The sequence below is a fragment of the Physeter macrocephalus genome, chromosome 9, assembly GCF_002837175.3.
Source record: "Physeter macrocephalus isolate SW-GA chromosome 9, ASM283717v5, whole genome shotgun sequence".
In the NCBI taxonomy this organism is placed as follows: domain Eukaryota; kingdom Metazoa; phylum Chordata; class Mammalia; order Artiodactyla; family Physeteridae; genus Physeter; species Physeter macrocephalus.
The window spans coordinates 5,238,641-5,250,913 of NC_041222.1; the positions used below are offsets into that span (position 1 = coordinate 5,238,641).

Sequence of the window (12,273 nt, forward strand, 5' to 3'; positions counted from 1 at the left end):
TAATAATAGCAATATGTAAAAAAGTTTACAGAGCACTCTTACATGTATTTTTATTGAATCTTTTAAACTGTTCCATATGGTAGGCACTAACCATCTTCACTGCAGGAACTGAGGTTCAAAGAGGTTAAATATTTTACCCAAGATTACACAACACATATGTGCCAAATCAGAATTTGAACCCATGCTTCAGCTGTAAAACCTGTGGTCTCTCCAGTTTACTTCACTTTGTATTTGACGTCAGCAAACACAAGCCACATTGTTTAAGGACAAGCTTTTCTATGGTGATGTGATCTCTCATCTTTCCTAATTTTCTCTTATCTGTAGATTTGGCCAATTGGGAGAGAAATTAACTGTAAGTGCTTAAAGACGTTGTCTGTCTCTGAGGATAGAAGTATCTGCCTGCAGCCAAGACTTCATTTTGATGGCAAATACATTGTCTGTAGTTCGGCACTGGGTCTCTACCAGTGGGACTTTGCCAGTTATGATATTCTCAGGTAATATTCCCTTGGACCTTTACCTTTAACAGTCTGTTGCAGTTTAATAATAAAGACAACACTAAATGTTTCCATAAACCAGTTAGTAACTTGCTTTGGGGAAATGTTTACTCCATCAGTTGTGTGCTGAAAATCTCACATATAAAAATGTTTTAAAGGCAGTAATTAAATTAGAAAGAGTTATATGTTAGAATGTAGAGGGTCTAGATTCTAAGTCCTCTTCTTACTCTGAGTTACTTCCACTTTAAGAATTTCTGAATTCCCCTTCCAGCTTCCCTGGAAAATGAAGAGTTTGTATGAAAAGATCTTTCAGATCTCCTCTAGTTCTAATATTTTAAGTTCTACTTCCTGGTCAGTTGAAATTCTGTGTTGAGGGATTGAGTGGCTTTCCGCTGACTAGCAGAAAGAGAAACTTGGAGAAAGTTACAACCTGCAGAGTTTCTCTCCAAAGAAAGAAATAGAGGTCTATAAACAAATAATTTTGTGATTCACTGTATATCATAGACCCCTCTTGGAGACTGGTGGTATCTGTTAGCATATTGGAGGCTGATGGAAGTCAATGACATATGGTGATTAAGAGAACCTACTTTGGTGATAAATAAACCTTGGTTTAAGACCTAGTTCTCTTTCTTATGAGCTGTGTGATTTTATGTAAGTTTCTTAATCTTTCTGTGTCTGAATTGTCTCACCTGTAAAGTAAAGGTTAAATGAAATGCCTGTAATGAGGACCTAGCAGAGGACCTGACAGATTTTTATTACTAATAGGTGTGAGAAGTCCTACATAAAGAAACCTGTTTTAATTTGTTTAACCTACTGCACCTCACATGTATCGTGCACAGAGCCCTTGTTTTGAGGAGCACATGTTAACAGCTCACAGAATTAGTGTTCCATAGCATGCTTCAGGAAGTGCTGGCCTGGGGACAGAAACTGAACATTTCCTTCATTGTTTTTATGCATGACTGTTTGAGGTCAACTTGTATGGGATCTGATCCTGCTAGCCAGCAGGACTTTGGTAGGCCCAGTCTCTCTGGTTGTAAAGTTACAACCTCATTTATGTCTTCCTGGAGTTAGACCTACATTTCTAACCAGTTAGATTTCCAAACTGTCAGAATAATTTCTAGAAATGATTGACAATTACATTTTGACAAAAAAAGACTGGAACAGATGCCAGAAAACATTAGTCCAACCTCTTCATTTTATAGATGGGGAAACTGAAGCTGAGAGAGGATAAGGGCCTTGCCCAATATCCCACAGCTCACCCTAGTCCAGCATCCATCCATCCATCCATCCGTGGTTGGATCATCGGGCAGGCATATGCTTAAGGAACCAGCAAGCCAGAGAGAAGGAACTTTTGAAAGAACTTGATTCTTTGCAAAGTAAGAAATTGAAGTACATTTGGCCATGGGTTCCGCACCCACAGATTCAACCAACTGAGGATCGAAAATATTTTTTTTTAAAAATGTCCAGAAAGTTCCAAAAAGCAAAACTTGAATTTGCCGTGCACCAGCAACTATTTACATAGCATTTGCATTGTATTAGATGTAAGTAATCTAGAGATGATTTGAAGTATACGGGAGGATGTGTGTAGGTTATATGCAGATATACTACACCATTTTATACAAAGGACTTGAGCGTCCATGCATTTTGTTTTCCAAGGGGGTCCTGGAACCAGTTCCCCCTAGATACGACCTTAGTCACCGTGGGAAAATCAGATCTTTGATAGTTTAATATTTTTGTTTTGAATTAAAATTTGGGAGAGAGTGGTGAAGAGGCTTGGTGGAATAGAGGTATTATAATCTGATTAATGCTTAGAGTTTGAGAGTCTCTAAAGGTTTAATTTGATCCTGTATTCTCCTGTGTGCTTCTTAGAATGGCATATAGAGTCCAGAGTCCCAGATGAAAGTTCTGTTAATTTTTTTTTTTTTTTTTTTTTTGCGGTACGCGGGCCTCTCACTGTTGTGGCCTCTCCAGTTGCGGAGCACAGGCTCTGGACGCACAGGCTCAGTGGCCATGGCTCATGGTCCTAGCCTCTCCGCAGCATGTGGGATCTTCCCGGACCGGGGCATTAACCTATGTCCCCTGCATTGGCAGGCAAACTCCCAACCACTGCACCACCAGGGAAGCCCTAATTTTTGATGTTTCGATATACTAGCTATAACCAATAAACCTGCAAGATTGTTTGCTGCTAGCAAGTACTAAGTTCAGATTTTTTTTTTTTTTTTTTGAAAAGGGGCTATTTTATCTCTTGCTTTTCCCCCTCGAACATGAATATAACAGCCTCTTTTTGAAATCTTGGTACAAATCCTGTGGCCTCAGTTGCCAGGACCAGGTTGCATTCTGTAAGCTTTGATGCTAATTGAAAAGAAAGCACAAATAGTAGCATGTTGCTCCATAAAGCTAAGTTATGGTGCAATCCCTTGAGCTAGGTTATCTCAGTACAGCAGGTGGGGTTTTGTAGGTTTAAGGGCCCAGAGTGCACAGCGGGGATGTCTGTTTACAGTTCTAAAGTAATCAAAGTAGAAGGTGCTGTGAGCCTGTCAGGACCTGTGTTCTGTCCTGCAGCACATTTGTGCTGGGGTCTTTGGAATTAGCTAAACTTCCTCAGGCTTAATTCCTGTCCCCTAGCCACTCTGTTTTCCAAGTTTCTGGTCATTTTCTGCTTGTGTTGATGATGTGGGACTTACTAGACTTTCCTGCTGCTTTCCCCAGTTTCCTTTGGCTCTCTCTTACAGGAATTTGTATTTTCCCATGCTTACTGCACCACTGCTCTAGTCATTAGCAGACACTATTTATTTAACCTGTGTGTTAGGCACTGTGTGTACACTGGGAACCAGCAGAGATACTTACCAAACTTGTGGAAATGACTAACCAGGGAAGGCTGACGTTAAACAGCTGACTACATGCAGGTGTTTTCATGGTTGGGATAAGAGCAACATGGTTCGGGGTACTTTGAGACCCTGCCTAGTTTGAGGAGTAAAGGAAAGCTTCTTTGAGGAGGAGATTCGGGCTGCGCTCTAAAGGATGAGTAGATGTATTTCACTAAGCGCCGGGGGCGAGAGCGCAGCGGCGAGGAGCATTGTAGACGCGAGGGCAGTCTGCTGAAAGGCCCTGAGACGCCGGAGCCCGGTGCCTTTGAGTGACTGAAGGAAGGCCAGAGTGGCAGACGTGCGTGCAGTAGAGAGCGGCTGAAGGGTTTAAAAGTTTAAAATATGATAGGATAAGATTTTAGTGTGAGGTTAACTGATTGGAAGGGACCAAGGGCAGACGTGAGGGCACCCACTGAAAACTCTTGGTAGCAGTGCAGGCAAAGGTGATGTCCTGGGTCAGAGTTGGGGCAGTTCAGGTAGTAGTGAATAAATTAAAGGAAAGTTTAGGAGGTAAAATCAGTAGATCTTGGTGATTGGATTTGTGGTTTGAGATTTGCATGGTTGCCATGTTTCCTAGCTTGAGCAGCTGGGTGAATGAGCAAGCAAGGAAAAGAAGAAGAGGAACAGGTTAAGAAGGTTGTTTTGGACTGGTTGAGTGTGAGGAACAGGTCTTATTCTTCACTGCTAAATCCCCTCCCTTCCTGATACCAGACTAAAATCTGCTCCTTTGTAACGGTCTTTCCCTTTGACCTTCGTTCTCTCTGCTAGAGCACCTAATGCCTGGCCTCTCACGCATCCTTCACTATTGAAAGGTGATGATCGTGTGTAGCTTCCCTGTCCCTGCCGCTTTGCTTTCTCCCCGCCTCAAGCTCATATTCTTCAGCTGTTCCTTGCTTGTCCTGGTTACCAGGCTCTGTCCCTTCTGGTTGACCTCTTGGACATACACTAGTTGGTAGTGTCCTGTTAAGATGTAGGGTAAACTGGAGTCTCACCTAGGCTCAAATATATTGTCACAGCAGAATTTGTATATCCCTTGTCTTATAGCTCTTTTCCTAGTGCCTCCAAAGAGGACATCAACTTTTCGCCTTACTAAATGTGCAAATAAGAGAGACGGAGGGTTTTGTTTTGTTTTGTTTTGTTTTATTTGTGTTCCTGTTTGGCAGGGTCCCTCCCACTTTCTGCCTTTGTCGTCAGTGTTTTAGGAACTGCCAACCTGAGAAGGTTAAGGCTGTCCTCCCACCTCTCCCAGTTTTCTCTAACTTATTATCAATCTATTAATAAATGTTTCTGAATTATTTGGGGGGACTTTATATTTTCAGCCTCTCCTGTTCTTAGAGAGGAACCTGTGTTTGCTACGTGCCGAATAGAGAAGCACTGAATCTGAGTCACTTGGTTTTTAGTCTTTGTTCTGGGCTTGGGGAGGTTCCCCTAGGCCAGTACCATCGGCCCTCCATATCCGTGTGCTCTGCTTCCATGGATGTGGAGGGCCAGCTGTACTATGCCATTTTATGTAAGGGACTGGAGCATCCTCGGATTTGGGTATCTCAGGGCGTCCAGGAACCAATTCCTTTGGATAACAAGGGATGACTGTATAGTAGTTTTTACCTAGTGGTAAGAGTTGAGTGTTACCCTCGTTCTGACTGGTAACTAACTAGTTGTGAATCCTTAGCCAAATTATTTACCCTGGCTGTACTTCAGTTTTCACATCTTAGAAGTGAGAGTATTAAACGAGATAATCTGTAAGATCCTTTCCAGCTTAGATGGGCATTTTGTGCTTTTATAAATATTCATCTCCTTATATGCCTATGTTATATTATGAAGGGTTCTTCTCCCTGGCCTTTTTTCTAAAGGAGGGTGAGCTTTTTATCCTCATATTTTCCTTTTTATAAAAATGTTTCATTTAATTCTAAATTTGCTTGAATTTTGCATTGGTTTTAAATGTCTCCAGAAAAGATTACAGTAGCATAAACAGAAGCACAGCTGCCTTCTGGTTCATGTTTATTAACTCTCATCCTTGTAGGGTCATCAAGACTCCTGAGGTAGCAAACTTGGCCTTGCTTGGCTTTGGAGATATTTTTGCCCTGCTGTTTGACAACCGCTACCTGTATATCATGGACTTGCGGACAGAGAGCCTGATTAGCCGCTGGCCTCTCCCAGAGTATAGGAAATCCAAGAGAGGCTCCAGCTTCCTGGCAGGCGAAGCGTCCTGGATGAATGGACTGGATGGGCACAATGACACGGGCTTGGTCTTTGCCACCAGCATGCCTGACCACAGTATTCACCTGGTGTTGTGGAAGGAGCACGGCTGATGCCGCGAGCTACGCCGCTGACTGACTTTGGGCGCCAGGGCTGCGGATTTTGAGTGCAACCTCTGTGGCAGCCGACTGCATGAACCAAAGTTCTCACCTAATGGTATCATCACGCAGTGCACAATCATTTATCTCTGTTTGCCAGGGGGCCAGGGCTCGGGGTGGGGGAGGGCTCATTTTGTTGACATACACTGCAGCATGCTGATGGGGTGCACCATTGACTTCATTCGTACTTAGGTATGTTGGTCAGTATAAGAGGCTGCACTTGGGGTTCATCTTTCTTGAATATTGGTTTTAAGTAAAGATATTTAAATGGCTCATTAATCTGCTAATTGGTTGCCTATAAAAACACATTCAGTCTATTATTAAAGCTTTTTACCATTGCCTTTTTCCCTTTTGAAGTTGAAGCAAAGGTGCTATGATGTTGTTACAGCAACTTTTCTCACATGGGGCTTAGCTTTTATAACAACCCGTGTTATAAAGACCACCAGGTTCTGTGACATTCATACTCTCCACCAAATACCAGTTCTAAAGAAAAGTTGTCTTCCAGTGCAAATCCAGTTCTATAAATTGATGGTTTATAACACATTCTAAATCCTAGTTCTTGACAGAGTGAAGGTGGGCCATGTCTGAGATGTGAGGAAGTTATGTATTTTTTGTTTCTAGGTGGAGCAAGCTGGTCCTTGGTCCCCCACAGCCTAGGTGACTGCACAGAGGTGACATGGTACAGTAGAAAGAACACTGAGCTGGCAGATTGAAGACTGGCTCTGTTACCTAGGAACCCTGCACCCCAGGGATATACTTCTCTGGTCCCCATTTTCCCTGTCTGTATAGCTAGTTGTTAGGCTGTCACTTGGTTTCTAAGATTCCTTCTGGTCCTGTGTCTGCTGAGGTGTACAAAAGTTGATATTTCAGTTTTGTCTGATTGCTGATTCATTGCTTCTTTAGGTTTGGAGATAATATATAAATGAAATCACTGATAGAGGGTTGTCACCTATAAGGAAATCCAAATGTACAAAAAAGAATGGATAAGAGGGAATGTAGAAAATGTTACATGTTCCACTTTAAAAATGTAAGTGATTGGTGGAAGAAATGCCGAGAGCAGCTGTGGTCCTCTAGAGAGGCAGTGTGCCATATTAGAAAGAAAGATCCCTGACCCTGACTTTCGTCCTCCTTTGCCTCTAACTTGATGTGTAGCCTCAGGCAGGTTAACTTTCTGTTGGAAATGAAGGAATTGCCCTAGATTAAGGTTCGCAAAGCCACACGCCCAGGGGAGCCACGCAGATAAACATAAATGAGTGCAGCATGCTGTGTAGGATGAGGCTGCACCAGGGGAAGCTTATCTGGCAGGGCAGTTATGGAGCCCTAAGTGTTAGGCAGAAACAAGTCCAGTGTTTGGCAGGTCTTCTGATTTTTCAGAAGGAGGTAGAACTCCAGAGTTGTATTTGTAATTCCCTAATTTTAAACATGTTGACAGCGACTCCATCATTCAAGATGTCGTGGGCTAAACAAAGCATGCCTGCGGGCTGCCAGTTTGTATTCTCCACCCCCTCATTCCTGCAAATTAGATAATGCCGGCAGTGGAACTGTTTTAACGTAACCGTCGCAAACATTAGGGAGAAAGTCGAGGGAGCAAGTAGTAGGAAGAATTCAGCTCTTCCCCGTTGTGTTACAGAGGAGTGAGGGGGGCATTTCATTCACAGACCGACAGGAAACTAGTTTGAAGATGAACTTAACGGGAACCTGAGTGAGAGCCTTTGCCTGGGAATATGAGGTATTCATTCTTCTTCTCAACTCTGATATAAAGCACATCCATTTTTCAGGTAGGAAAAGGGTTGCTGGCAGAGCTGAGAATGATTCAAAGTACAGTGGGGACACAGCTCTCCCAGAATCCTATCAGCCTAGAGCCTGACAGTGGACCTCTGAATGCTGCAAAGTTAGGGTTTCAGAGAATTTTGATGGTTGGTTTCAAGGACGGGTTTAGTTAATATCCATGTTGAGGCTCTGAGGGAATTACATAAAAGAACAATTGTCTTTCTCCGTCCCCCAGATCCATTTCACATTGAGTTCTGTGTGTGAGCTCTGCTTGGTCCTTCAAGAAGTGGAACCAGATTAGAAGCTGGAATCTATTTTGCAGGAACCTCAGGAGGCTTTGGGCCATGATAAGGGTAAACAACTTAACTCCTTTTCATCCAGCCAGAACAAAAGAACTGAGATTACTGATCTAATGACCATCCCTGCTCCCACCTCGCTGTCAGATATATCCAGTAGCTTCAAAGACCAAGCGATTTATAACTACGTAGTCATTTGTGGGAAAAATTTTTTGAAAATGACAAACCTGAAACCTGTATGGCATGTCCCATTTCAGTTTTCAGAGGTGAATACCAAAGTTATCATCAAGGTAGTAACAGCTGATTTTGACAGCAATGCTTAGAGTCCTAAATTTGATCCTCCTCACAGAGGTCTTTGTTTCACCTGAGCATTTTATTTAGTTGCTTTATGGATGCTAGCTTTATTCGTAGTATTGTCAGCTTTTATACAAATGGAAAACTTACCCTTTAAAAAGAAATAAAGCAAGGTGGGGAGTCAGTGAGAACAGTGGGTAGGGGGTAACTCAGTCTCCCTTCATGGAGTTAGGTGCCTCTCTTCCCTACGCACTGACTTCTGCTTCCTTAGCTCAGAGGCAAGGGATTTGCCTTTGCCTCTTCTTTTGTGAATATTCTCATTTCTGAAAAATTCTTAATCATAAGCAGATAGACTCCATCTTTCTTTATGAGTGTTGGATTTCTTGAGTGGCCCTGGTGTGGTAGAAGGGGGGCTTCTTTCCTCTCTGGTTTGTGTAGGGAACCATAACAACTTCAGGCTCCGGGGGAGGGCAGGATCTAGGAGAGCTGAGTGAGTGTGGTTTTAGCAGACTTTGTTCCCACTCCAAAGGAAGCTAGTTTCCTCCAGCCAGCCCGGTTATTTGAAGTAATAAGTGTTGTCAAACCTGACCTCTTAGACCTATCAGAGAAGTAGGAAGAAAGACTTCCTCCAGGACAGGGGCTAGACTTTGAAGACGTTCCACAGGAAGTACACGTGTTTGAATAGCTTTTAAATGAAGATGGGAAATATTGCCATTTTAAGCTGTGTACTTCATTTTTCATAGTTTAAAATTAATCTGTGCTGGCCACTAAAAATGCTCAGTAAAATGTGAATGAGGGTTATGTAATCATTCTAGTATTTGCTCTCAGGAGAATGATTACTGCTCTGCATTTGTAAATCTTAGGGAGAAAAGAAATACTTCTGGAAACAGTATTACGTTAGACATGAAGAATTTGTTTCTGTTAGGCGAGGCGTTTCAACCAAACAGAAGTAGCTAAGGAGAGTAGAGCTGGCTTTACACGTTGCTTTGGCCAAACTCAGCCAACTCCTTGAAGCCGTGACTGTTGCCCTGGCTTCTTGGGAGCCTAGAGGTGAATCTTGCCATCGTCCCTCTTCTAGTTCTCCGTGCCTCCTCTTTCTCTGGGCCTCTACTGGGCCTTGGTGTCTGAACCACTTGCCATCCTCTGTAGGGAAGTGTGTTATCAGATTGCTGCCCTAGGATGCAGCCTGGGCCAGGGCACACTGTGACCTTTGCCTTTAGGGCCATAGAGTTGTCAGTATAGGGGAGAGGCACCTTAGGTCTGTCCCCTTGACACAGCCTTCCTACCTGGTTATGCTGGTGCTTGCCAAGATACTTAAGACAACCAAGACACTCGAGAATTCTGCAGTCCCCAGATAGGATGTCTGATCTGATGGAGAGAACAGGTTAGCATTCTTGACAGAAATTCCTACCAGCCATCTTTGGCAGTGTCCTGATCCATAGCTCCCTGTACTTACTCTAGGAAAGTGAATTTCTTTCAGGATAAATCCTCACATGGATTACTGGATAGTCTTTGTATCACTCCCTTCAGCCTAAGCAGGCTGAATGATCATGCTCAGTGCAAAAAGGTGTTATGCTGTCAAGTTGTTTCAGTGCGTTTCCAGTCTCCCCCAGAATGGTATAGTTGCTTAAAGCTAGTACTACAGTCTTGACCAGTGTAAACATACTTAATTATTGCAGCTTAAAGAATCCAGCTACTTCTACTCTTCATGCATATGCTCAAATAAAAATGTGGTTTTCTATATTTAAACCTGGCAAATAATGAATTCAGATGATGAAAGCTCACAATTGTTTGGTGTCCATATACTCACATTGTGAACATATTTCACTCGTTTAGACTTAGTACTCTTGATGAGAATGCTCAGGTTGAAAAAGGCTGGCCTCACCAATCCAACATCTGTGGCAACATGGAACTTATGTTTCACTTATTTGATGTATGTTGTGATCTAGGGGGAATGAAGTGAAGTTTATATTTGAACTGTCTGTGGGGTGGGTGGGCGGGGGAGAGGGATTGCTTAAGCAAATAGTGGAGTGATTGTGGAACAAGATGTCTCTATAAGACGAGAAGTTATTTTCATGCATCATAGAAGCATTCTTCTACCTGTGAGTGATTGTGCTGACTGTAAATCATTTATATCTATACATTAAAAGCAGGTTCCCTTGATTAGGCAACATTTGGTTAGCCAAGCCCAAGTTATGTTTGTACTTGAAAGAAATAAAGCTGCATTTCCTTAAAAATTACATTCTGTAGTTAAGACTATTTTCTTGCTCTCTTCCCCCAACTAATTCCAAGGAAACTTTTCAAAAGCGAGTTTTAGAATGCATCTTTAGAAATGAACTGCCCCTCGAGTGATCTAAAGTGACTCTGTTCTTCTACTGTTTCTGCATGTTCTAGAATGTAAGTCTAACAATGTAACAATTTCTGAATGAGATCCAAGAGGGAAAACAATAAATTTAAAAGTAAAATGCAAGGAAGGATTTTGGTGACCTTCCTGAATAGATGCAGATGGAGGGAAAGTACGTTTATGCAGGGTTGAGACCTTGGGATCAGCTTCCTCTCTTTTGCTCTCCTCTGTTCAGCACATCCCCAAGTTGGTTCATTCTTTCTTCTTAATTTAAACTTGTAGGACTCCTTGTCATCAAACATGGTCCTGTACTTTTGATCCCCAGCAGCACCGTGACAGGGCAGATTGTCCTTCCTGTTTTACAGATGAGAGGTTGAGGCTTGCGCGGAGCAACTAAGCCCGCGTGCCACAACTGCTGAAGCCTGGGCACCTAGAGCCCGTGCTCCGTGACAAGGGAAGCCACTGCAGTGAGAAGCCCACACACCACCACTAGAGAAAGCCTGCGCGCAGCAACGAAGACCCAATGCGGCCAAAAACGTAAATAAATAGATAAATTTATTTTAAAAGTAAAAGGAGTTGAGGGTTGAAAGAGTGGCTAATTGCTTAGAGGAGTAGTAAGTAGCGAGGATGAGGCTGGGGCCCTGATGTTTAGCCTCTGCAGACCTGGATTTTTCCTGCCTTTCCTTGTTTCCCTTCCCATTTTCTCTACTTCAGTCTCTTCAATCCAGACCTGGCCCACTGCCGTCTGCTTTCACCAATCATGTGTACCTCTTGAGCCACCATGGACTCTGCTTCCAGGGCCTCTCCCCAACCACTCTTTTGAGCACTTATCTCTGTTCAACAACCTTAATGACTCCCTGTTATCAGCAGGGGGTGTCTAGATCTATCAGTGTAACTGAGTCCCAGCTCATCTCTTCAAAGGACTCTTGCTCTTTCGTTTCCTGCCTTTGCACCTTGGATCTTCCCACATCCTCCTGGGGAAGCTCTCTGTGCTCTTTCCAACCTGTCCTTGGGCCAGCCTGTAGGATCCCATTAACCTCCCACCATCTTTAAAGCCTCTGGTGACCACCACCCCCCACTGGGCCTGATTCGGTGTTTTGTTCCAGGGTGGGTAGGTGTGCAATTCATTTGGCAATTCATCATGTAGTTTGCAGTTGGCAAACCATTAACTTTTACGCTTAAGCCATACATTTTTCAAAATTTAGGTGAATGCTTTGTCTCTCCAGTAACATTTTAAGATTGAGTTCTTACAAGATGCTCAATAAATTCTTGATATTTTAATAAATTCCATGAATTATCTTAGGGGGCTACATGTTACAGAGGAAAAAGTAACTTTTGAGAATGTCAGAGCCTTGAAGCAAAATGAAAGACCAATTACACACAGCTCTCCCTCTCTTAGACTTCCCTGCTCTGCCGTATTTTTTTTTAATTAAAGTATAGTTGATTTACAATGTTGTGTTAATTTCTGTTGTACAGCAAAGGGATTCAGTTATATATAAATTCTTTTCCATATTCTTTTCCATTATGGTTTATCAGAGGATATTGACTATAGTTCCCTGTGCTATACAGTAGGACCTTGTTTATCCATTCTATATATAATAGTTTGCCTCTACTAATCCCAAACTCCCAATCCATCCCTCCCCCACCCCACTACCCCTCGGCAACCACAAGTCTGTTCTCTTTGTGAGTCTGTTTCTGTTTCGTAGGTAAGTTCATTTATGTTGTATTTTAGATTCCACATACAAGTGATATGGTATTTGTCTTTTTGAATTTTATTTTTTTATACGCAGGTTCTTATCTATTTTATACATATTGGTGTATATATGTCAATCGGTATTTGTCTGTGTCTTCATT

General features: G+C 42.6%; 1 protein-coding gene across 4 annotated transcripts in view; it reads left to right on the plus strand.

Annotated features, from left to right (window-relative positions):
• The window catches only part of FBXW2 (F-box and WD repeat domain containing 2), a 73,699-nt gene that overhangs the window by 21,965 nt on the left and 39,461 nt on the right, over positions 1 to 12,273 (plus strand). For 3 of the 4 annotated variants that reach the window (XR_008618168.1, XR_008618167.1, XR_008618169.1), the window contains exons 5-6: positions 325 to 494; positions 5,382 to 10,956. Coding sequence is in view for 1 of the 4 variants with exons in the window: in XM_055087007.1 (XP_054942982.1) it covers positions 325 to 494; positions 5,382 to 5,670 (459 nt within the window). In the remaining 3 variants the exon portion in view is untranslated. Of the gene's footprint in view, positions 1 to 324; positions 495 to 5,381; positions 12,058 to 12,273 lie in introns of those variants that run through there. The other variant, XM_055087007.1, reaches the window with a different exon arrangement.